At 48.4% G+C, this 26,351-nt stretch overlaps 1 protein-coding gene across 1 annotated transcript in view; it reads right to left on the bottom strand.

The window, feature by feature from the left end:
* Positions 1-26,351, bottom strand: part of PDE3B (phosphodiesterase 3B) — a 140,151-nt gene that overhangs the window by 32,692 nt on the left and 81,108 nt on the right. The window contains 3 exon segments of the mRNA XM_077453679.1: positions 2,349-2,447; positions 6,026-6,137; positions 23,594-23,728. Coding sequence (XP_077309805.1) covers positions 2,349-2,447; positions 6,026-6,137; positions 23,594-23,728 — 346 coding nt within the window.

The following is a 26,351-nucleotide window of genomic DNA, read 5'->3' as shown; positions in this document are numbered from 1 at the left end:
CACCTAACAAATCAAGAACTCTTCTTTTACATTGACCAACTGGAGTCTTGATGAATCGAAAGCTACACATACCTTGGCCTAGAAATGATCCGATCGGGAGGCTTCTGCCAGCCACAGAGGTCCTAAAAGACACGCAGAACCTTTCTGTGCCACAAGCAGACAACTATAACACCTAAAATCACCAGTAAGAGACGGACCTAAAACCTTTGACAGTTGGACCACCCCAATCCTTCATGGCAGTGAAGTTTCGGGTCTGGCCACCTATTCAGACCAATCCAAATGGGACTCCACAGCATCTGAAATATTATATCTGGAATTCTGCAAGCATCTCTTCAAAGTCCATCGGAGCATCTCCAACAGTGCTTGCCAGGCGAGGAGTTGAGTAGATTTTTCTTATTGTTGGCAGTACAGAAGAGGGCGCTATATCCTATACCGGGACCAGCTACAAAACAGCAGCCCCAACTCATACCACCATAAAACCTTGCTGACCCACTAGGATCAGTCCAAATCATGCGAACCTACCACAAGTCATCAGCTCCTTGTCCACACAATGCGGCCTGGGAAAATCTCAAATAAAAGACATGATGACTCCAAATAAAAATATGTTGGAGAATGAAGAAATGAAATGAACTCCCAGAAAATACCTACTTACCAGTCACTACAGGGAGACGACAAACTGGCCCCATACCTGGAGGTGCTACAAGACCCCAAAGACAGACAGACTTGATCCTGTACAGACAGAACGCCCACCGCCTGGAAACCCAATCAGAGGACACAGACAGACCTACAAACCAAGGAGAGTAGACTGTGGCGGCGGAGTGACCACGGGGGGGCCTGGAGGATGAGGATCACCTCCTGCACTGGGGGCCCCGAGTGCAGTGAGGGACACTTCCAGAGACTCTTCCCTCTCATCCCGGACTTCACTTCTATAGAAAAGGAAACTCCACATTCTGCAGGGAGAAGAGGAGCCAAAATAGCCGCACAAAATGTGACAGACAGAGAGATATGATGAGGAACTCCAGACTTATAAATATCCAACATCACGGACTCAACCCCCCGCACCCCTTTGTATTATATTATATATGAGGCGTCCTGATAACATTTCCGGAGCCACCTTCTATTCCCCTTATATTGACCTTTACCCCTAGTGATGCCCTAGGGGTAATTCCTTCCACCACTCTCCCAATACTACCTATAATAAATAAATGTGTCTGGTTCTACCAATGGAGGCAATATGAATTTCAGAAACAGAGAGAAAGGTGGAGCAAACTGATTATAAAAGAAAGAAAAAGAGGGCGGGGCAGAGAGAAGAGAAATTGGGTGAAAGGGAGATATCGGGGGGGGGCGTGGGGGAGATATCAGGGGGGGGGCGTGGGGGAAGAGCGGCGTGGGGGAAGATATCGGGGGTGGCGTGGGGGAGATATCGGGGGCGGCGTGGGGGAGAGCGGCGTGGGGGAGGGGGGCATGGGGGAGAGCGGCGTGGGGGAGATATCGGGGGGCGGCGTGGGGGAGATATCCGGGGGCGGCGTGGGGGAGATATCCGGGGGGGGCGTGGGGGAGATATCGGGGGGGGGGGCGTGGGGGAGATAAGCGGGACGAGGTTCAGAAGAGAGGAGAGCGATAGATACATTTTAGTGAAGTAGAGAAAGAAGTGAAAACGAAGCTGGGAAAACAAAATAAACAAGGAGAAAGATAGGGGGACAAAAGAGAGAGAAGAGCGTACGGAAGAAGAGAGAATGGAGAAGAGAGAGAGTGGGGAAGAGAAAAATGTGGGAGGGGAGAAAGTGCTGGAGAGGAAAGAGCAGGAGAGAGAAATAAGAGTGGGAGAGAAGAGAGTCTGGGAGAGGAAAGAGCGGAACAGAGTGTGAGAAAAGGGTGGATATGGGGGAGGAGAGGGTTCGGGAAAAGGGTGGGTGGGGAGAGGGTGCGGGAGAAGGGTGGGTGGGGAAGAAGAGAGAGTGAGGAAGAGGAGTGTGGGAAAGGAGTGTGGGAAAGGAGGGTCTGAGTAAATGAGAAAGCGCCAGGGGGAGGCCTTGCTAGGTAGAGCTACCCAATCCTCATTGGCCCTGAATCCCAAAAAAAAAAAAAGCAACCAATGTGTTCCCTGGTTTCAGCTCCGCCCTCTCTGAGCTTACTGAAGCTCCACCCACAAGCACTAAAGCATGAAGGGGAGGAGTGAAAAGGACACCATGTGACCGGCTGGATGGGTCCGGCTGCGAAGGATTTTATGAAACTCGGGGTGATGGTGGATCGGGCGCAGCGATTCCCGGGACAAACATTTTATTATTGGCACTTCGATCTCCTTCAATCAGATACTCGGCTAATGTATTCCAACGATTGTCTCCTACCTGTCTCCTCACTGGAGAGTTCCTGAAACTCTGGGATCGGCCGCGTGGTCAGATACCAAACCGCGTGCAGCACATCAGTGGCGTGTACCCGATTATGGTCTGCAAAACAGATACAATTCTTGTTACTTTCAGTATCAAAATGTTGAATTATCCTGATTAGGAAGATACAAAATGTTCTATTTTCACAGAGAAGGAACAAAATCTCTGCTGCGTGTATTAGCGGGGATCAAAACGCGTCAACACAGAATAGCCTCCAATCCCTAAGAATGAGAAGATGTTTTAGCAGATTTTTCCTAAAAACGGTGAGTTTACTAACATAATACAATCATAGAGTTGTGTATAACGGAGCATCGATCGGTCATCACAGGGACCTTTCATATACCAAGTGCAAATTTCCCGGGACATTCCCGCGTACCGCCTACCATAGGAGGGAAATGGCGGGTCTTCTCTTATAGATGTAGGCGATTCTCTGCTTCATATTACTACACACACGAGGGCCTATTTAGAGAAGAGCCATTGCCCTACCAACATGTCTTTGGAGTGTGGGAGGGAATCCGAGTCTCTGAAGGAAACACACACACAGCACGGAAAGAACATACAAACTCCATGCAGATAATGTCCTGGCAGGGATTCGAACCAAGGAGCCTGGCTGTGCAAGGCCAAAATGCCAACCACTGGGCTGCCCACATAGCCAACAAGACAGGGTCTCCTCACTTCAGGAACCTCATCCACTACACTTGTCAGGTTTGCACCATCAGACTTCTATCCCAGGGGCCTCCCTCCTAGGCTCAGAAGGGTCACCATTCTCCCAAACGGCTAGGCCTGCAATATCTGTACCAGCACATAGGTCCGGAAGGTCAGGAAGGTCACCAGAAGGGTTATACAAGGACAACCTGAAAGCCCCATATTTTGGTTCATAGTCCTCACTCTTCCAGACCCAACAGATGGCCGCCGTGCCCTTCTCCTGCCCAGTCTTTGGGATGGAAGAGAAGGCTCATCACAATCTAGCAAAACAGGACAAATCAGCTTATCCTGGCCTCAGACTGAAGGGAGCAGCAGAGATAGAGAATGAGGTGATGGGGAAAAGAGATCACACTGCATAGTGTACAGAATGAGGTGCTGTGGAATAGGGAACATACAGCATGGCGTAGGGAATTAGTAGGTGTGGAATAGGGAGCATATAGCATGGGATACGGAGTGAGGCATGGAATGGGGAACATACAGCAAGGGATACGGAATGAGGTGGTGTGGAATAGGGAACATACAGCATGGCGTATGGAATGAGGTGGTGTGGAATATCGTACATACCGCATGTCATACAGAATGAGGAGGTGCATGGTATATGGAACAAGGAGATGTGGAATAGGGAACATACAGCATGGTATATGGAACGAGGTGGTGTGGAACAGGGAACATACCGCATGGTATATGGAATGAGGAGGTGTGGAATAGGGAACATACAGCATGGCGTATGGAATTAGTAGGTGTGGAATAGGGAGCATATAGCATGGGATACGTAATGAGGTGTGGAATAGGGAGCATACAGCATGGTATATGGAACAAGGAGGTGTGGAATAGGGAACATACAGCATGGTATATGGAACGAGGAGGTGTGGAATAGGGAGCATACAGCATGGTATATGGAACGAGGAGGTGTGGAATAGGGAACATACAGCATGGTATATGGAACGAGGAGGTGTGGAATAGGGAACATACAGCATGGTATATGGAACGAGGAGGTATGGAATAGGGAACATACAGCATGGTATATGGAACGAGGTGGTGTGGAATAGGGAACATACAGCATGGTATATGGAACGAGGTGGTGTGGAATAGGGAACATACAGCATGGTATATGGAACGAGGTGGTGTGGAATAGGGAACATACAGCATGGTATATGGAACGAGGTGGTGTGGAATAGGGAACATACAGCATGTCATATAGAATGAAGAGGTGTATAATAGGGAACATACAGCATGACGTATGGAATGAGGTGGTGCAGAATAGCGTACATACCGCATGTCATATAGAATGAGGAGGTGTATAATAGGGAACATACAGCATGGTATATGGAACGAGGAGGTGTGGAATAGGGAACATACAGCATGTCATATAGAATGAGGAGGTGTGGAATATGGAACATACAGCATGGTATATGGAATGAGGAGGTGTATAATAGGGAACATACCGCATGTCATATAGAATGAGGAGGTGTATAATAGGGAACATACAGCATGGTATATGGAACGAGGAGGTGTATAATAGGGAACATACAGCATGGTATATGGAACGAGGAGGTGTATAATAGGGAACATACAGCATGGTATATAGAATGAGGAGGTGTGGAATAGGGAACATACAGCATGGTATATGGAACGTGGAGGTGTGGAATAGGAAATGAATGAGATCATAGGAATGAGATTTTGTGGAATAGGAAGCATACAGAATAAAAATTCAGGATAGGGAATATACAGCATGGCATGCAGAACAAAGATGTAGAGTAGGGAACATACAGCATGGAATGTGGAATGAGGAGACGCAGAGTAGGGAACACACAGCATGTAATGTGGAGTGAGGAGACGCAGAGTAAGGAACACACAGCATGTAATGTGGAGTGAGGAGACGCAGAGTAGGGAACATACAGGATGTAATGCGGAATGAGGAGACGCAGAGTAGGGAACATACAGCATGGAATGCGGAGTGAGGAGACGCAGAGTAGGGAACATACAGCATGTAATGCGGAATGAGGAGACGCAGAGTAGGGAACATACAGCATGTAATGCGGAATGAGGAGACGCAGAGTAGGGAACATACAGGATGTAATGCGGAATGAGGAGACGCAGAGTAGGGAACATACAGGATGTAATGCGGAATGAGGAGACGCAGAGTAGGGAACATACAGCATGGAATGTGGAGTGAGGAGACGCAGAGTAGGGAACATACAGCATGTAATGCGGAATGAGGAGACGCAGAGTAGGGAACATACAGCATGGAATGTGGAGTGAGGAGACGCAGAGTAGGGAACATACAGCATGTAATGCGGAATGAGGAGACGCAGAGTAGGGAACACACAGCATGTAAAGCGGAATGAGGTGGCGGAGTTGCCAGGCTCTGCATTGGATGAGGTCATCATAGCTGCAGAGGATGGGGTAGTGGCGGACTTCCTCTGCTGGCTTCTATATTTACAAGTAACAGAGGCGAGTCGATGAGATGCCACCCATCTGTGCTGTGCCCACCGCCTCTCATCTCTGAGAAACCAACTGGGCCTTCCCAGCTCAGGCCTTGTAGCAGCTGGGGGGGGGGGGGGGGGTAGTAGTTCCAACAGTGAAGCAAACTACAAAAAGAAACCATGATAAATACTTTATTCTTATCCTATCCAACTACAGAAGCTCACACTACACATTTTAGTGGCTGCACTTCTGTCCTGACACACAATCCGCAAACCTCACAGCGTTATGAGAACTTATAAGGCCCCGACATGGGGCAAAACTCCATATAAAATGCCCATGGGTTTGGGGGCGTCCAACAAGTTCATACAGGTGTGATGGTCCGGGGTGCACTTACTTCAGCCCTATAAAGTGTACCACTGAGTACTGTGAAGGACCCGCTGGGGGTTGTAGTTCCTCAATAACTAGATGCCAACATTCTTCATACAAGCGGTGTGCGGGGTACTCACAGGGGATGTCTCTGTAACCGTTCTCCAATGCCTGGAAGAAGTTCCGGAATTCTTGTTGAGGGATGTTGAAGATTTCAAACAATCTTGTATCCTGGAACAAGGTGTAGGAAACCTGCAAAGTTGTAACAAAAATAAAGATTTTATAAATGGTGTCAGACTATCCCCAACCAGAATGTTCCAGTTAGCAAAAATAAAAAATAAAGGATTGCCGTTTATTTCTGCGGCAGAAAATTCCTCAAGGTGCGGAGATTGGCGCTGACCGGTGCCAATTTCCATGGTGCACCGTGTAGACTGCCAATATATTACACCAAAAGCCTGCCTGCTGCTGCAATAGTGCACATCAGAGGCCCCCTTCACATCAGAGGCCCCCTTCACATCAGAGGCCCCCGCATCATGCCAGAGTCCCCTCAATACATCAGAGGCCCCCTTCACATCAGATGCCCCCCCTTCACATCAGATGCCCCCGCAATCATGCCAGAGTCTCCTCAATACATCAGAGGCCCCCTTCACATCAGATGCCCCCTTCACATCAGATGCCCCCCCTTCACATCAGAGACCCCCGCAATCATGCCAGAGTCTCCTCAATACATCAGAGGCCCCCTTCACATCAGATTCCCCCCTTCACATTAGATGCCCCCCCTTCACATCAGATGCCCCCGCAATCATGCCAGAGTCTCCTCAATACATCAGAGGCCCCCTTCACATCAGAGGCCCCCTTCACATCAGAGGCCCCCGCATCATGCCAGAGTCCCCTCAATACATCAGAGGCCCCCTTCACATCAGAGGCCCCCGCATCATGCCAGAGTCCCCTCAATACATCAGAGGCCCCCTTCACATCAGATGCCCCCCCTTCACATCAGATGCCCCCGCAATCATGCCAGAGTCTCCTCAATACATCAGAGGCCCCCTTCACATCAGATGCCCCCTTCACATCAGATGCCCCCCCTTCACATCAGAGACCCCCGCAATCATGCCAGAGTCTCCTCAATACATCAGAGGCCCCCTTCACATCAGATTCCCCCCTTCACATTAGATGCCCCCCCTTCACATCAGATGCCCCCGCAATCATGCCAGAGTCTCCTCAATACATCAGAGGCCCCCTTCACATCAGATGCCCCCTTCACATCAGAGACCCCCGCAATCATGCCAGAGTATCCTCAATACATCAGAGGCCCCCTTCACATCAGAGACCCCCGCAATCATGCCAGAGTATCCTCAATACATCAGAGGCCCCCTTCAAATCAGAGACCCCCGCAATCATGCCAGAGTCTCCTCAATACATCAGAGGCCCCCTTCACATCAGATTCCCCCCTTCACATTAGATGCCCCCCCTTCACATCAGATGCCCCCGCAATCATGCCAGAGTCTCCTCAATACATCAGAGCCCCCCTTCACATCAGAGCCCCCCGCAATCATGCCAGAGTCTCCTCAATACATCAGAGCCCCTCTTCACATCAGAGCCACCCCTTCACATCAGGGGCCCCCCTTCACATCAGGGGCCCCCGCAATCATGCCAGAGTCTCCTCAATACATCACAGCCCCTCTTCTCATCAGAGGCCCCCACAATCATGCCAGAGTCTCCTCAATACATTAGAGCCCCCCTTCACATCAGAGCCCCCCCGCAATCATGCCAGAGTCCCCTCAATACATCACAGCCCCCCTTCACATCAGGGGTTCCCCCATCATGCCAGAGTTCACTCCTTACATGAGAGTGCCCCCCAATCACATCAGATCCCCCCCCCCTTCCCATCAGAGCTCCCACTATTATGTCAGAGTTCACTCTTTACATAGGAACAACCCCCCCCCCCCCCCCCCCCAATCACATCAGATTTCCCCTTCACAACAGAGGTCCCTGCATCAAGTCAGAGTCTCCTTATCACATCGGATTGCCCCCCCCCCCCGTAACATTAGGGGGTCCCTCATATCAGAGTTACCTCTTTAAATGAAAGCCCCCCTCCCCATCACATCATTAAAAAAAAAGAAATTTGATCACTTTTATTTCTAATACAAGGAATGTAAACATCACTTGTAATAGGAGTATGGCACGATCGGTCCTTTTTACAGTGAGATATGGGGGGGGGGGTCAATAAGACCCCACATCTCTCACCTCTAGGCTGGGAAGCCTAAAAAAAATAAATAAAATAAAATGATCACGGCTTCCCAGCCGAGGCCGGTGCTGTTTTTTTTCAATGCAGAGGCCGGGGTGTGACGCCATAAAATCATTGCGCCCGGCCTCCGAACGATCATAGAGACTCCAGCGACCATCTGGTCCGCCGGAAATCTCTATGATCACCATGCAGAGTCGGTGGATCCCTTCTCCGATTCACCGATGGAAGCGGTAAGTCAGTAGAAGCACCGGAGGGTGGCGGCCTCCCCTCCCGCCACCTGTGAGAACGATCAAGCGGTGGAACAGCCGCTACGATCGTTCTTATGGTGCAGGGAATCACCGGCTGAAAAAGCCGATATCTGAATGATGTCTGTACCCGCAGGCATCTTTCAGAGATCCGCCGCAAATTCAATGACGTCCCTGGACGCCCTCCCGCCGCGAAGTGGTAATATTGTGTGGTACTTATAAAGACGTGATCTCTTCTGTTTTTAATATATACTTATTCGATTTCATCTCCTATTTACTGCCCTTGCAAAATAAACCAATAATCACCAAGTCACTGTGTTCCAAATGATGGAATCTTCTAATGCTTTCCATACTTTCTTCATTTATTTCATTGCTCTACTTGTTACATTTCTACTTCATCCTGTTCATACATCGAAACGTTTAGCTGCTTTGTTATTTGTTATTTATTGTTATTTTATTGTTATTTGAATATTATTATACAACCTTCCTTCTATGTACTCAATTAGTCAATCTTTATTATATTTAAAAAAAGAATAAAAACACATTTGACGAGAACATACTGGAAAAAAATGAAATGAAATAAAAAAAAAAAGTGTTGAAAAGCAATTTTTTTTTAAAGCAACATTGTAAATATAAGGGCAACGTGCGCACTGGTCCTGCCCGGGGGAGACTGGGGCTACGGGCCCCAGATTCTGGGCTATGGCCCCAGTAGCCCCCCCTAGTGACGCCACTGGGATGGGGTGAAGCTGAACTCCATGCAGATATAAAGAAACACAAATGAATGCAGCTCTGTAATCATTAAATGTATTTTTTTTTTTTTTAAATACCAGGAGCATAAGTACCTAGTACTGACCATTTAGAGTCCCTGTACAGCAGAGCTCAGACTGAGGGAGGGAGAAGCAGCAGTCAGCTACACTGCAGTATAAAGAGACTGCTAATGGCAGCAGAGTTCAGACTGATGAACTCATCTCCCTTCGCTGTCCCATCACAAACCGGGAGAGCGAGAAAACCCGCAAGTGTTACTGAACTGCCGCAGAGAAAACTCAAAATATAGTTCCCCAGGACAGCGCTGTGTGGCAGAGCTGTGTAAATCTCAGGACTGGAGGGACAAGAAATACAAATCCTTTCACAACCGGAGCAGCTCTCTTTATACAGCGTGCGTTCCATCTGTATATTGAGCGGTTTGCCCCGGAGTTGTGCTTTAAGTCCTATGTTCAATAGATGAGAAGAACTATAAATCCAGGAGAGCGGTGCAGCCGAGCATGAAATATTCATCATCCAGACACTGCGATCGCTCTCCGGAGGGGGGAGCTCAGCGATTATATACAGCAGAGCAGCCATAAAGTGTCGGCAAACTGACTCTAAATACCCAATAAAAACATTTTTACTGTTTAACAATTTTGCTACATTGTGTTATAAATGAGGGAAAGAAAACGACATTTCATTGGCTGCTGAGCGTCATTTACAAAAGAGGTTTCCATGAAAAGACTTCATCGTTACAAAGAAATGTGTAAAAATGCGAGTGTGTGTGTGATCTGGTTTTGCAAATTTGGCATGTCTTCGTAAAACTATAAAAAAAATTATATATAAAATTTGAATATATATATATTATTATTTTTTTTGCATCTACATAGAAGCCTATTTATAAAATATTTGTGAAAGACATCACAATTAATCCCAGTAATTTTCCTTATATGATTTTCCGCTCCATCTAGTGGCGATAATTCAGAATTTTCCTGATTTTAGGCCACCAGATGGAGCTGAAAAATCACAGGAAATAAACATATTAACCAGTTCCCATCCAGGCCAATCCTGACGCTTCTCTCCTTCATGGAAAAAATCTGCCTTTTTTTTTTGCTACAAATTAACTTTTTTTCACCCAAAACTTCCAGGTTCATCAAAACACCCGAGACTGTCAGATTCACCCGCTATCACCACATTGTGTCCCAAAAGTATCAACACGAATGCTCAGGTGATCATCTATAATAAAGAGATTCCAGTAATCCGGGGGCTCCGATCTCTTCAGTAGGAGGGGCCACATTGTTTATTTCACAAATATTCCCGCACCGAAAATATCCGTTTCATAAATAAATGTTTGGAGTCCCCCAATCACATCAGAGTCCCCCCCATCACTTCCCCCCTCCCCCAATCACATCAGAGTCATGTGTGAAAGCTCCTTTCCACAACATTTCTGTGATTTACCCACCTCCCACCCACCCTATGGGCAAATGACAGCGGTCGGGTGGCTCTCTTGTACATATGACGTCGTCCCACCCTCCCCATGCTTGCCTGCCCACAGGGGCGAACAGTGCGGGGATCGCGGGCGCGCTGTGTTACTGGGACATGGCACAACCCCGATCTTAGTAAAGACCCGATGGCACAGTTCTGTACCCATGTGATCAGCTGTGTCCAATCAAAGTAAAAAAGGAAATGCTGGTTATCGGCTCTCCTCTCCTCACAGGTGAGACGTGTACAGGTAATCAGGGTACCGATTATCAGTGCAGTCCCAACAGTGCCCAGCAGTGATGCATTTCAGTGCCTGCTCATCAGTGCCACCCAGTGATGCCAGTCAGTGCCACCCAGTGATGCCAGTCAGTGCCCAGCAGTGATGCCATTCAGTGCCCAGCAGTGATGCCATTCAGTGCCCAGCAGTGATGCCATTCAGTGCCCAGCAGTGATGCCATTCAGTGCCCAGCAGTGATGCCATTCAGTGCCCAGCAGTGATGCCATTCAGTGCCCAGCAGTGATGCCAGTCAGTGCCCAGCAGTGATGCCAGTCAGTGCTGCCCAGCAATGATACCAGTCAGTGCTGCCCAGCAATGATACCAGTCAGTGCTGCCCAGCAATGATACCAGTCAGTACCGCTCATCAGTGCCCAGCAGTGCTGCCCAGCAATGATACCAGTCAGTACCGCTCATCAGAACCGATCAGCAGTGCTGCCCAGCAATGATACCAGTCAGTACCGCTCATCAGTGCCCAGCAGTGCCGCCCAGGGATGCCAATCTGCGCGCAGCAGGGATGCCAATCGGCACCCAGCAGGGATTCCAATCGGCGCCCAGCAGGAATGCCAATCGGCGCCCAGCAGGGATGCCAATCAGTGCTGCATTTCAGTGTCTGCTCATCAGTACCACCCAGCAGTGATCATCAGTGCCATCAATCAGTGCTGCCTATCAGTGCCCAGCAGTGATGTCAGTCAGTGCCTGCAATCAGTGCCCAGTGGTGATGCCAGTGCCCAGCAGTGATGCTGATCAGTGCTGCCTTTCAGTGCTCATCAGTGCTGCCCATCAATGATGCCAATCAGTGCCCAGCAGTGATGCCAGCCAGTGCTGCATATTAGTGCCTCCTCATCAGTGCCACCTCAGTGCCCATCAGTGAATGAGAAAAATGACTTACTTACAATATTTTCTAACAAACTAAGAAAAAGTTTTTAGTTTTTTTCAAAATTTTAGGTATTTTTTTTTAGCAAAAAATTAAAAACCCCAACGGTGATTAAATACCACCAAAAGAAAGCTCCGTCTCCAAAACAATGATAAAAACATCATCTGAGTTTAGCAGAAGCCGCCCCCCTTTCGTGTAAAAACGCCAATTTCCTGCGACAGAGTTGTGTAGAGTATCCCAAAAAAAAAAAAAGAGATGGGGACCCCAAACCCCCATCACCAAATCCATCGTATGGATCTCCAACACCCAGAATTTTTTTTACTTTTTGTCCTCCCATCGACCGCTATTTAAAAAATAAAAATAAATAAAAAAAAGGTGATTTGCGGCAGCGGTGGCATTACAAAGCGTTTGATGTAAATGAAGCGTTCATTAATCCCGGCGGTCGGGTGGGCGCGCGTGCGTGCGTGCGTGTGGGGCAATCTGTCTAATTACTCGGGCCGCTATCCTCGAAAGACCCCGGCTAACTCATTTCATCATTTCGGAAGGTGGATGATCTCAACGCGGCGATTTTGGCACGCAACCCCCAACAATCTACTTCAGATGCATTAGACAATTTCGGATGAAACCGTTTTATTGGGAGGCGGCCGTGCCAAAAATGTTACTCATGATAAAAAAGCTGTCAGTCCGATAATGATTCGAGCGCCACAAAGAAATCAATAAAACGTTGGGCTTTCTGCAAGTCATATTTATTATAATCCTCCGACGAGCCTCCGGGGTCCGACGCAAAAAAAGAAAAAAGAAAACTAAAAAAAATAAAATAAAAAAAAAAAGCAGAGAAATCTCCAGAATTGATGGATTTCGGGGACAACTGGAGGGGAAGTTGGAAAGTTCTACAAGAGTAGTAGACGCTTGGAACCGGCGACCAGAGGATGAAGCGTCTCATTTCTCATCTTTATGTATCACATCAATGGGCTCTTTATGGAATAAATGAGCTGCTTAGGAAGTGAATGAGCTGCTTAGGAAGTGAACGAGCTGCTTAGGAAGTGAATGAGCTGCTTAGGAAGTGAATGAGCTGCTTAGGAAGTGAATGAGCTGCTTAGGAAGTGAATGAGCTGCTTAGGAAGTGAATGAGCTGCTTAGGAAGTGAATGAGCTGCTTAGGAAGTGAATGAGCTGCTTAGGAAGTGAATGAGCTGCTTAGGAAGTGAATGAGCTGCTGGTTATGTATATGAGATGTACAGGAAAACGAGGGAAATGAACGGACCTTTAATATTAAATAAATGATCTGCCTACTAAACAGACGAGCCGATTATTGAAGAGCGTGACGCCTCGCACACGCCATCGGATTTTCCGCAGACAAAGCCTCGGACTTTTGTGCCTGGATTTCGTCTTGACTGCAAAACGGCAAAAGGGATTGTCGGCCAACAAAACAGGAACAAAGTGAGGTACTACGTGGTTTTTCAGCTCTTTAGCGCCACTCTTTGTGCTCCTTCTGCTAATTTCGTGTTAAAAGTTTGTAGAATTCACCTCGGTGACGTCTCTAAAATTCGCCCCTTTTTAACAAATGAAACAGCCGAGTTCCTCATTCACTCCCTCGTTATATCTCGCCTTGAATATTGAAACTCCCTTCTCATTGGCCGGCCTCTCCATAGGCTCCTCCCCTCTTCAGTCTATCATGAATGCTGCTGCCAGACTAATCCACCTTACCAACAGCTCAGCGTCTGCCAACCCTCTCCTCCAATCCCTACACTCCCTACACTGGCTCCCAATCAGTGTCCACTACACCTCTCCTCCAATCCCTACACTGGCTCCCAATCAGCGTCCACCACCCCTCTCCTCCAATCCCTACACTGGCTCCCAATCAGCATCCACCACCCCTCTCCTCCAATCCCTACACTGGCTCCCAATCAGCGTCCACCACCCCTCTCCTCCAATCCCTACACTGGCTCCCAATCAGCATCCACCACCCCTCTCCTTCAATCCCTACACTGGCTCCCAATCAGCATCTGCCAACCCTCTCCTCCAATCCCTACACTGACTCCCAAACAGCATCCACCACCCCTCTCCTCCTTTCCCTATATTGGCTCCCAATCCGCGTCCACCACCCCTCTCCTCCAATCCCTACATTGGCTCCCAATCAGCATCCGTCACCCCTCTCCAATCCCTACACTGGCTCCCAATCAGCGTCCATCACCCCTCTCCTCCAATCCCTACACTGGCTCCCAATCAGCGTTCACCACCCCTCTCCAATCCCTACACTGGCTCCCAATCAGCATCCACCACCCCTCTCCTTCAATCCCTACACTGGCTCCCAATCAGCATCTGCCAACCCTCTCCTCCAATCCCTACACTGGCTCCCAATCAGCGTCCACCACCCCTCTCCTCCAATCCCTACACTGGCTCCCAATCAGCGTTCACCACCCCTCTCCAATCCCTACACTGGCTCCCAATCAGCATCCACCACCCCTCTCCTTCAATCCCTACACTGGCTCCCAATCAGCATCTGCCAACCCTCTCCTCCAATCCCTACACTGACTCCCAAACAGCATCCACCACCCCTCTCCTCCTTTCCCTATATTGGCTCCCAATCCGTGTCCACCACCCCTCTCCTCCAATCCCTACACTGGCTCCCAATCAGCGTTCACCACCCCTCTCCAATCCCTACACTGGCTCCCAATCAGCATCCACCACCCCTCTCCTTCAATCCCTACACTGGCTCCCAATCAGCATCTGCCAACCCTCTCCTCCAATCCCTACACTGGCTCCCAATCAGCATCCACCACCCCTCTCCTTCAATCCCTACACTGGCTCCCAATCAGCATCTGCCAACCCTCTCCTCCAATCCCTACACTGGCTCCCAATCAGCGTCCATCACCCCTCTCCTCCAATCCCTACACTGGCTCCCAATCAGCGTTCACCACCCCTCTCCAATCCCTACACTGGCTCCCAATCAGCATCCACCACCCCTCTCCTTCAATCCCTACACTGGCTCCCAATCAGCATCTGCCAACCCTCTCCTCCAATCCCTACACTGGCTCCCAATCAGCGTCCACCACCCCTCTCCTCCAATCCCTACACTGGCTCCCAATCAGCGTTCACCACCCCTCTCCAATCCCTACACTGGCTCCCAATCAGCATCCACCACCCCTCTCCTTCAATCCCTACACTGGCTCCCAATCAGCATCTGCCAACCCTCTCCTCCAATCCCTACACTGACTCCCAAACAGCATCCACCACCCCTCTCCTCCTTTCCCTATATTGGCTCCCAATCCGTGTCCACCACCCCTCTCCTCCAATCCCTACACTGGCTCCCAATCAGCGTTCACCACCCCTCTCCAATCCCTACACTGGCTCCCAATCAGCATCCACCACCCCTCTCCTTCAATCCCTACACTGGCTCCCAATCAGCATCTGCCAACCCTCTCCTCCAATCCCTACACTGGCTCCCAATCAGCGTCCACCACCCCTCTCCTCCAATCCCTACACTGGCTCCCAATCAGCGTTCACCACCCCTCTCCAATCCCTACACTGGCTCCCAATCAGCGTCCACCACCCCTCTCCTCCAATCCCTACATTGGCTCCCAATCAGCATCCGCCACCCCTCTCCAATCCCTACACTAGCTCCCAATCAGCGTCCATCACCCCTCTCCTTTAATCCTTATACTGGCTCCCAATCAGCGTCCACCACCCCTCTCCTCCAATCCCTACACTGGCTCCCAATCAGCATCCACTACCCCTCTCCTCCAATCCCTACACTGGCTCCCAATCAGCATCCACTACCCCTCTCCTCCAATCCCTACACTGGCTTCCAATCAGCGTCCACCACCCCTCTCCTCCAATCCCTACACTGGCTCCCAATCAGCGTCCATCACCCCTCTCCTCCAATCCCTACACTGGCTCCCAATCAGCATCCACTACCCCTCTCCTCCAATCCCTATACTGGCTTCCAATCAGCGTCCACCACCCCTCTCCTCCAATCCCTACACTGGCTCCCAATCAACGTCCATCACCCCTCTCCTTCAATCCCTACACTGGCTCCCAATCAACGTCCATCACCCCTCTCCAATCCCTACACTGGCTCCCAATCAGCATCCACCACCCCTCTCCTTCAATCCCTACACTGGCTCCCAATCAGCATCTGCCAACCCTCTCCTCCAATCCCTACACTGACTCCCAAACAGCATCCACCACCCCTCTCCTCCTTTCCCTATATTGGCTCCCAATCAGCGTCCATCACCCCTCTCCTCCAATCCCTACACTGGCTCCCAATCGCCCAGCAAATTAAATTCAAAATACTAACCACAAACTACAAAGCCATCCACAACTCCGCCCCGAGCTACATCACCAATCTTGTCTCCAATTATCAACCAAACCGTCCTCTCCGCTCTTCTCAAGACCTCCTACTCTCAAGCTCTCTCGTCTCCTCCTCCCATGCTCGTCTCCAGGATTTCTCCCGTACCTCTCCCATCCTCTGGAACTCGCTACCTCCACCTGTCCGGCTATCCCTCTACTCTTGCTACCTTCAGGCCATCCCTGAAAACTCATCTCTTCCGGGAAGCCGATCACAAAACCAACTAATCTTCTACCACTTCCATCAGCTCATTCCCCACAGTTACAACCTTATTGTAACCCCTGCCCCACCCCATTAGATTGTAAGCTCTTCTGAGCAGGGCCCTCTTAATCCTCTTGTATTTTATTGTATTGTAACTGTATTGTCTCCCTTTTATATTTTAAAGCGCTGCGTAAACTGTTGGCGCTATAGAAATCCTGTACAATAATAATAATTAGAAGTTTGGCGAGCGTTGATTCGCACTTTTCAATTAGTTTCTGAGCGGCCGTTCGTCAACCAGTCATGTTGCGGAATCGGAGGAGATAACGTGTTATTTATTGGCCTTGGAGTTATTGCTTTGACCCAAGTCCAGTCCAGGAACAGGAGGAGGAGGATTTCTTAGACCAAAAATTGTTAGCTTCATTAATGGTGACCCACTCTGTCATATGCCTTTGCTGCGGGAGCTCCAGTAGAATAATCCGGGTGATTTTCGGAATTATCTCCAGATGACTGACCACTGCTTTCACCAACTCTTGGCATTGTTGACCCCCCCCTATATCAGTGATGGTGAACCTTGGCACCCCACGTGTTCTGGAACTACATTTCCCATGAGGCTCATGCACTCTGCAGTGTAGCTGAGAATCATGGGAAATGTAGTTCCAAAACATCTGGGGTGCCAAGGTTCACCATCACTGCCCTATATTAAGGAGCAGGACACATGCATGAGGCTTTTGTTTTATTTTTTTGGATGAATAATAATGATTTGATTTGGTATATTTTCTATATTTTTGGAATGCGTAGAATGCACTTTTTGATTAAGTTTTATTTGGCAGATATCAAATCTAATTTTATTTGTTTTTACCCACTTAAGCCCCGGACCATTTTGCAGCTAAAGGACTAAGCCCCTTTTTGCGCTTCGGCACTGCGTCACTTTAACTAACCATTGCGCGGACGTGCGACGCGGCTTCCAAACAAAATTGACGTCCTTTTCCCCCCACAAATAGAGCTTTCTATTGGTGGTATTTGATCACCTCGGCGGTTTTTATTGTTTGCGCTATAAACAAAAATAGAGCAACAATTTTGAAAAAAATGCAATATTTTTTTACTTTTTGCTATAATAAATATCCCCCAAAAATATATAAAAAAAACTTTTTTTTCCCCCTCAGTTTAGGCCGATACGTATTCTTCTACATATTTTTGGTAAAAAAATAAAAAATAAAAAATAAAAAAATCGCAAGAAGCGTTTGATTGGTTTGTACAAAAATTATAGGGGATAGTTTTATGCCATTTTTATTAATAATTTTTTTTTTCATTAGTAATGGCGGCGATCAGCGATTTTTATTGTGGCATTATGGCGGACACGTCGGACAATTCTGACACATTTTTGGGACCATTGTCATTAATACAGCGATCAGTGCGATTAAAAATGCATTGATTACTGTAAAAATGACACTGGCAGAGGAGGGGTTAACACTAGGGGGGGGCAGTGTAGAGGTTAAGTGTGACCTAAGGTGTGTTTCTTACTGTAGGGGGGGCGTGGCTTGGCGTGTGACATCACTGATCGTCATTCCCTATGACAGGGAACAGACGATCGGTGACAGCCACACTAGAAAGCACGGGAATGGGGTTTGTTTACACTTACCTCTCCGCGTTCTTCAGCTCTGTGACCCGATCGCGGGACATCGGCAGCGATCGGGTCTGAAGGTCCCGCGGCCACGGAGCTCAGGACAGGGTCGCGAGTGCGCCGACGGCGGCACGCGCGCACGACCCACGGCCGGGCTCTTAAAGGGCAACGTACCTGTAGGTGCTTGTGCCCAGCCGTGCCATTCTGCTGACGTATATTGGCGTGAGGCGGTCCTTAAAGCGGAGGTCCACCCTAAAGTGGATCTTCCGCTCATTGGAATCCTCACCCCCCCCTCCGGCGCCACAATTGGCACCTTTCAGGGGGGAGGGGGGTAGAGTACAGGTATCTGCACCCACTTCCGGCGTAGATTCTGCAGAAAGGTACGCCCCTTTCCGCAGAATCTACGCCCCTTTCCAAAAGTCCCCCGCTGCCTGCTGGGAAACACACGGATCCCAGAGACAGCGGGGATCATCCTTATTGCGCAGCGCGACTCGCGCATGCGCAGTAGGGAACCGGGAAATGAAGCCGAAAGGCTCCACTTCCTGATTCCCATACCCAAGATGGCGGCACCCGAGAGACGATCGAGAGATCGGCTTCGGGTGCTGACATCGCGGGCGCGCTGGGCGGGTAAGTGTCATTATTTTAAAAGTCAGCAGCTGCAGTATTTGTAGCTGCTGGCTTTTAAAAAAAAAAAAAAAAAAACGGCGGAACTCCCGGCGGACTCCCGCTTTAAGTGGTTAATGCACAAAAAAAAAAAAAAAAAAACAAATGTGGAGAATAATACTCGGCTGTGTGTTGTACTTCAAATGACAGTTTGGGAGTCGGCAGTTATATTTAAAAAAAATACAAAGTAACATTAACAAGGGACACAACATAATTGTATCTTTGATCTTTAGTGCTCATGCACACGGACGTTTTAAAAAACTGGCTGCAAAGCTAGCTCCGACGCCTGGAAAAATCGGCGCTAAAAACGCGATTTTTACCGCATTTTGCATTGCCGTTTTTGCGCGTTTTTTAAAGAAACACATCTCTTGGCTATAGCACTCAGAAAACAAAGAAAATATGATGCGCGTTTTTGCGCGTTTTCCCGCGATTCGCGTTTTTACAGCTCTAGCTCCGCGCCAAGGAACGCACTGGGCCTGGGTTTTTTTTTTTTTTACAGCTTAAAAACGCCTATGCCATTTGCAGCTCAAAAACGCCTAGGTGGGCATAAAGCCATAGACTAACATGGACAGGCCTTTTTAAGCTGCAAAAGCAGTTGCGTTCCGTGGCGTGGAGCTAGAGCTGTAAAAACGCGAATCGCGCAAAAACGCGCAAAATATTTTGTTTTCTGAGTGCTATAGCCAAGAGATGTGTTTCTTAAAAAACGCTACTTAACGCTAACGCTAAAAAACGCGCAAAAACGTGCAAAAACGCCAATGCAAAACGCTGTCAAAATCACGTTTTTAACGAAGATTTTTCCAGGCGTCGGAGCTAGCTTTGCAGCCAGTTTTTTAAAACGTCCGTGTGCATGAGCACTAAAAACTCCGGAATAAAAACGGTGTTGTGGTAAATTGCATCAAAAATAAAACAAAAAACAAAACAAAAAAACACAATAATATTATTCTTGAAATCACTAGGAAAAAAAAAAAAAAAGCCTTTGAAAATTAGTTTTGCAATAACATCATTATCACCGGCAGAGCCGCTCCATTATTATCCCGTTACAAAGAAGAAGAGAATTGTGCGCCGCGTTTCCACATTTCATAATTTTCCGCGTCGCGTACGTTAATTTTCCCTTTACGAAGACCCGACCGCTTTCCGGTTCGTCCTTGCCTCCGAGCACGCGTGTTTGTACTTCAGACTTTTGTTCGACGGACTTGTGTACGACGCACGATCGGAAAATCCGACAGACATTTGTCACGCGGAAAAAATTTGAAAACCTGCCATCCAACATTTGTCCGCGGGAAAAATCCAACCGAAGTTGTCCGATGGAGCGTACACACACACACACACACACACACACACACACGGTCGGATTTTACCGCCGATAGCCCGTCAGCGCGCAATTCCCGTCGGAGAATCCGATGGCGTGTATGAGGCTTTATAGTAAAGAAATGAGCCTTTTATCAATAAATGGGATTTGCTGTACAGTATATAAATATATATAAATAAGCAGTTAAACAAACAACGAGCTGTTCGCTATATTAACGAGGTGCGCAGTGAATTAACGAGCCGTGTAGTAAATTAGCGAGCTGGGTAATGAATTAACGAGCTGCTCAATAGTTAAATAAATGAAATAGGCTGCAGGAGAGAAGACAACGCACAGCGCGAGGAAGTAAAGAATAGCGCGGCGTCACCAAAATACAAGACCGAAAATGACCGTCGCAAGCGATAAATATCATATATATATATAAAATACGCCGCGATAAATAAGACCGGAGACAATGAAGAGGACGGTATACAGACTACAGATTCATCCTAAACACTCTAAACAATCGATATGGGAAAACATCAGTGAATATATTATAGTCCGCACTGTGATGGTGAATATGTGAAAATAATCCACACATTGTATATATAAAGGTAACATACAGGGCCTGGAAAAAGTATTCATACCCCTTGAAATTTCCCACATTTTCTCATGTTACAACCAAAAATGTTATTGGGATTTTATGTGATGGACCAACACAAAGTGCCACATAATTGTGAAGTGGAAGGAAAATGATAAATGATACAAATAAATATGTGAAAAGTGTGGGGGGGGGGGGGATTTGTATGGCGCCCCCTTTACTCTGATACCCCTAACTAAAATCTAGAGGAACCAATTGCCTTCAGAAGTCACCTAATTACTCTGTTTCCCCGAAAATAACACCTAGTGTGATTGTCGGTGATGGCTGCAATATAAGCCCTACCCCCCAAATAAGCCCTAGTTAAAGTCCTTGTAGGTCTTATTTTCAGGGTAGGGCTTATTTGGGGGGCAGGACTTATATTGCAGCCATCACCGACAATTACGCTAAGTCTTATTTTCGGAGAAACAGGGTAGTAAACAGAGCCCACCTGTGTGTCATTTAATCTCAGAACAAACACGGCTGTTCTGTGAAGCCCTCGAAAGTTGGTTAGAGAACCTTAAGGCTCGGTTCACACAGGGGGGCGATGCGAGGTGACACGACTTGCAGCGCCGCGACCTCAGCGGCGACTTGCAAATGACTTCTGTATAGAAGTCAATGCAAGTCGCCCGAGGTCGCCCAAAAGTAGTACAGGAACCTTTTTTCTAAGTCGGAGCGACTCGAGTCGCTCCTCTCAGAACGGTTCCGTAGTACAGAACGGGGGCGACTTGTCAGGTCGCGGCGCGGCAAGTCGTGTCGCCTCGCGTCGCCCCCTGTGTGAACCGAGCCTAAAGTGGTTGTAAACCCTTACAACACACTTTGACCTACAGGTAAAGCCTAGATTAAGGCCTAGATTAAGGCTTACCTGTAGGTCCAAGAAATATCTCCTAAACCTACACGGTTTAGGAGATGTTTGCCGAAAGACAGCGGCGCGCAGGCGCACTGAGCGCGGCACCGTCAATGACGAGGATGCCGCGCGTGGCGGCTCCCTTGCGCATGCGCGGGAGTGACCTCATCGGGGCTTTTCCGAATGATAGCCGCAGAGCAGCGAGACCCACCGAGAAGATGGATGCGCCGGACTACAGGGGACAGCGGTGACTTCGCTGGCTCCTGTGTCAGGTAAGTGACACATAATGGACTACTATGCGATGCGATGCGATGCGATGCATAGTAGTCCATTATGCTTTGCCTTTGCAGGGAATTAAAGAGGAAGTAACACCCATCAGGGTTTACTTCCTCTTTAAGCAGGCCATACACGGGTCGAAATTTCGAAAGAATTTTCTTTCAAAAATCTTATCTAAGAATTTTCGTTCGTATTTCGCACCATTTGTGGGGCGGCAGCAACGGCCTTTTTTTTTTTTGTGCGGCAATAAAATTTGAGTAATCGGAACATGTCGAAAATTTTTTCAAAAAACAAACGATTTTCTAATCAATGATGGGAGAATCGTAGCGAGAAATGTAAATGCGAAAAAAAGAAATGCGCATGTGCAAGAAAAGAAAATTCCCGGAAAGAAAAAGAAGATTCCCGGGCCACGAAAATTCTTTTCTATAGCAACATGAGGTGAACTTGAAGGCTTGGTTTGCCGAATTTCGAAATCAATGGTGGCGCCATCCGATCACAAATTGCATGAATTTTCTGATTTTAAAAAGAAAAATTCTTTCGAAATTCGACCCATGTATGGCCAGCCTTCGTGAACAAACAGCATCATGAAGGCCAAGGAACACACCAGGCAGGTCAGGGATAAAGTTGTGGAGAAGTATAAAGCAGGGTTAGGTTATAATAAAATCTCCCAAGCTTTGAACATCTCACGGAGCTCTGTTCAATCCATCATTGGAAAATGGAAAGAGTATGGGCACAACTGCAAACCTACCAAGACATGGCCGTCCACCTAAACTGACTGGGCCGGGCAAGGAGAGCATTCATCAGAGAAGAGCCAAGAGGTCCATGGTGACTCTGGAGGAGCTGCAGAGATCCACAGCTCAGGGGGGAGAATCTGTCCACAGGACAACTATTAGTCGTCTCTCCACAAATCTGCCCTTTATGGAAGAGTGACAAGAAGAAAGACATTGGAGAAAGAAAGTCATAAGAAGTCCTGTTTGTAGTTTGTGAGAAGCCATGTGGGGGAGGGGCAGCAAACATGTGGAAGAAGGTGATCTGGTCAGAGGAGACCAAAATTCTACTTTATGGCCTAAAAGCCAAACGCTATGTGTGGGGAAAACTAACACTGCCCATCCCCCGAACACACCATCCCCACTGTGAGACATGGTGGTGGCAGCATCATGTGGTGGGGATGGTTTTCTTCAGCAGGGACAGGGAAGCTGGTCAGAGTTGATGGGAAGATGGATGGAGACAAATACAGGACAATCTTAGAAGAAAACCTGTTAGAGTCGGCAGAAGACTTGAGACCGGGGCGGAGGTTCCCCTTCCAGCAGGACAACGACCCGAAACATCCAGCCAGAGCTACAATGGAATGGTTTACATCAAAGCATATTCATGTGTTAGAATGGCCCAGTCACAGTCCAGACCTAAATCCCATTGAGAATCTGTGGCCAGACTTGAAAATTGCTGATCACAGACGCTCTCCATCCAATCTGACAGAGCTTGAGATATTTTACAAAGAAGAAGAATGGGCAGAAATGTCCTCTCTAGATGGGCAAAGCTGGTAGAGACACCCCCAAAAAGACTTGTAGAGAAAAGGGGTTCTACAAAGTATTGACTCCGGGGGGCGCCATACAAATGCCCCTCCCCCACACTTTTCACATATTTATTTGTATCATTTATCATTTTCCTTCCACTTCACAATTATGTGACACTTTGTGTTGGTCCATCACATAAAATCCCAATAAAATACATTTATGGTTTAGTTGTAACAAAATGTGGGGAATGTCGGGGGGTATGAATACTTTTTCAAGGCACTGTATAAATACTACAAAAAACAATTCTTTATTATTCAACTGCTCAGCAATCAAAAGAATCATCACGAACCCTGCGGAAGGCCCCTAACTTCGGAAACGGGTCACCAGCAATGGCCGCCGGCGGCAATATCCGGGCGGCGTTACACCCCAATTGGCGGCTCTCACCTGGCTCAGGATCCTCCCGCACTTCCCTCCCGTCTTCTCCATCAGATTGAAGATCGGAAAATTCCAATTGTCCAACTTCTCCAGTAAGGAGTCCTGATCCTCGATGAGCAGATCCAGAGACGTTTCCTCCTCAATCTAACGACAAAAGGAAAAATAATCTGCTGTGACCTGCGAGTTCCAACATTCCAACCAGGTGATGAAGAGAAACGATCGTTTCCGTAATAATCACATACAGAGCGATACTCGGCGCTTTACACTCACCGGACACTTTATTGGGCACACCTGTTCAATCGCTCGGTAACACAAACTGCTAATCAGACAATCAAATGGCAGCAAATCAATGCATTTCGGCATCTAGATGTGGTGAAAACGACTTGCTGAATTTCAAATTGAACATCAGGATTGGGGGAAGAGAGGGGATTGAGGTGGTTGGTTGGTTGGTTGGTTGGTTGGTTGGTTGTTGGTGCCACACAGGCTGGTCTGAGTATTTCTGGGATTTTCACACACAACCATCTCTCGGGGGTTACTAAAGGACTCGCTCCTCCATGTCTCTATGGACCTTGCTTTGTGCACTGGTCCAAATCATTTGGTGGAGGGGGGGGGGGGAGAATTATGGTGTGGGGGGGGGGGATAATGGTGTAGGGGGGGTGGATAATGGTGTAGGGGGGATAACGGTGTAGGGGGGGGGATAACGGTGTAGGGGAGGGATAATGGTGTAGGGGGGATAATGGTGTAGGGGAGGGATAATGGTGTAGGGGGGATAATGGTGTAGGGGAGGGATAATGGTGTAGGGGGGGGGATAATGGTGTAGGGGGGGGGATAATGGTGTAGGGGGGGGGGGATAATGGTGTAGGGGGGATAATGGTGTAGGGGGGGATAATGGTGTAGGGGGGGGGATAATGGTGTAGGGGGGGGGATAATGGTGTAGGGGGGGATAATGGTGTAGGGGAGGGATAATGGTGTAGGGGAGGGATAATGGTGTGGGGGGGGATAATGGTGTGGGGGGGGATAATGGTGTGGGGGGGGATAATGGTGTGGGGGGGGATAATGGTCTGGGGGGGATAATGGTGTGGGGGGGGGATAATGGTGTGGGAGGAGGATAATGGTGTGGGAGGAGGATAATGGTGTGGGAGGAGGGGGATTATGGTGTGGGAGGAGGGGGATTATGGTGTGGGAGGAGGGGGATTATGGTGTGGGAGGAGGGGGATAATGCTGTGGGAGGAGGGGGATTATGGTGTGGGAGGAGGGGGATTATGGTGTGGGAGGAGGGGGATTATGGTGTGGGAGGAGGGGGATTATGGTGTGGGGGGGTAATGGTGTGGGGGGGATAATGGTGTGGGAGGAGGATAATGGTGTGGGAGGAGGGGGATTATGGTGTGGGAGGAGGGGGGATTATGGTGTGGGGGGGGGGGTAATGGTGTGGGGGGGATAATGGTGTGGGAGGAGGGGGATTATGGTGTGGGGGGGATAATGGTGCGGGGGGGATAATGGTGTGGGGGGGGGATAATGGTGTAAGGGGGGGATAATGCTGTAAGGTGTAGGGGGGATAAAGGTGTAGGGGGGATAAAGGTATAGGGGGGATAAAGGTGTAGGGGGGATAAAGGTGTAGGGGGGATAAAGGTGTGGGGGGGGATAATGGTGTGTGTGGGGGGGGGATAAAGGTGTAGGGGGGATTAAGGTGTGGGGGGGGTAATGGTGTGTGTGGGGGGGGATAATGGTGTAGGGAGGATAATAGCGTGGGAGGAGGGGGATTATGGTGTGGGGGGATAATGGTGTAAGGGGGGGGATTATGGCGTGGGGGGGGATCATGGTGTGGGGGGATTATAGTGTGGGGGGGAGGGGAGATTATGGTTCGGGGGGTTGTTTTTCAGGGGTTGGGCTTGGCCCCTTTGTTCCAGTGAAGGGAACTCTTAAGGCGTCAGCACACCAAGACATTTTGGGCAATTTTATGCTCCCAACTTTGTGGGAACAGTTTGGGGACGGCCTCTTCCTGTTTCAATATGACTGCACAAAGCAAGGTCCATAAAGACATGGAGGAGCGAGTTTGGGGTGGAGGAACTTGACTGTCCTGCACAGTCTTGATCTCAACCTGATAGAACACCTTTGGGATGAATTAGAGTGGAGACTGCGAGCCCGGCCTTCTCATCCAACATCAGTGCCTGACCTCACAAATGCTCTTCTGGAAGAACGGTCAAACATTCCCATAGACACATCTCCTAAACCTTGTGGACGGCCTTCCCAGAAGAGGTGAAGATGTTATAACTGCAAAGCGCCAACTCAATATTCAACCCTCCGGACTAAGACTGGGATGCCATTAAAGTCCATGTGCGTGTAAAGGCAGGTGTCCCAATACTTTTGGTAATATTGTGTAAATGGTTAATGCCCATCATAAACCTCCTTTAGAAGTATCTCATAATTACATTAGAAGGGAAGTTAAAGCAAAACACATTTCAGTTTTTTTTTTTTTTTTTTTTTTACTACCAGAACCAAAATCTATTCAAAATCCATAAATCCTGATCTGATAAAATGACTGTAATAACAGGTTTCTACCCAAATGTCACCAAAAATGACATTCAGTTCACACGAGGAAGGATACATACAGCACACAGCAGCATAAAAACTTGGCATGCTGCCCAACACATGCATGCTGACCTCAGTGACAAAGCCCCACCCCTACGCGTTTCGTCCTCATAGACGTCCACAGGGGTGGAAGATCCTTCCCTTTCTCAGTATTACTATATTTAATAAATACGGGGTT

Source organism: Lithobates pipiens, unplaced genomic scaffold (assembly GCF_037356315.1).
Source record: "Lithobates pipiens isolate NorthernLeopardFrog02 unplaced genomic scaffold, aLitPip1_a1.2 Scaffold_24, whole genome shotgun sequence".
Lineage (NCBI taxonomy): Eukaryota > Metazoa > Chordata > Amphibia > Anura > Ranidae > Lithobates > Lithobates pipiens.
This window is presented reverse-complemented; position numbering and strand designations above follow the sequence as displayed.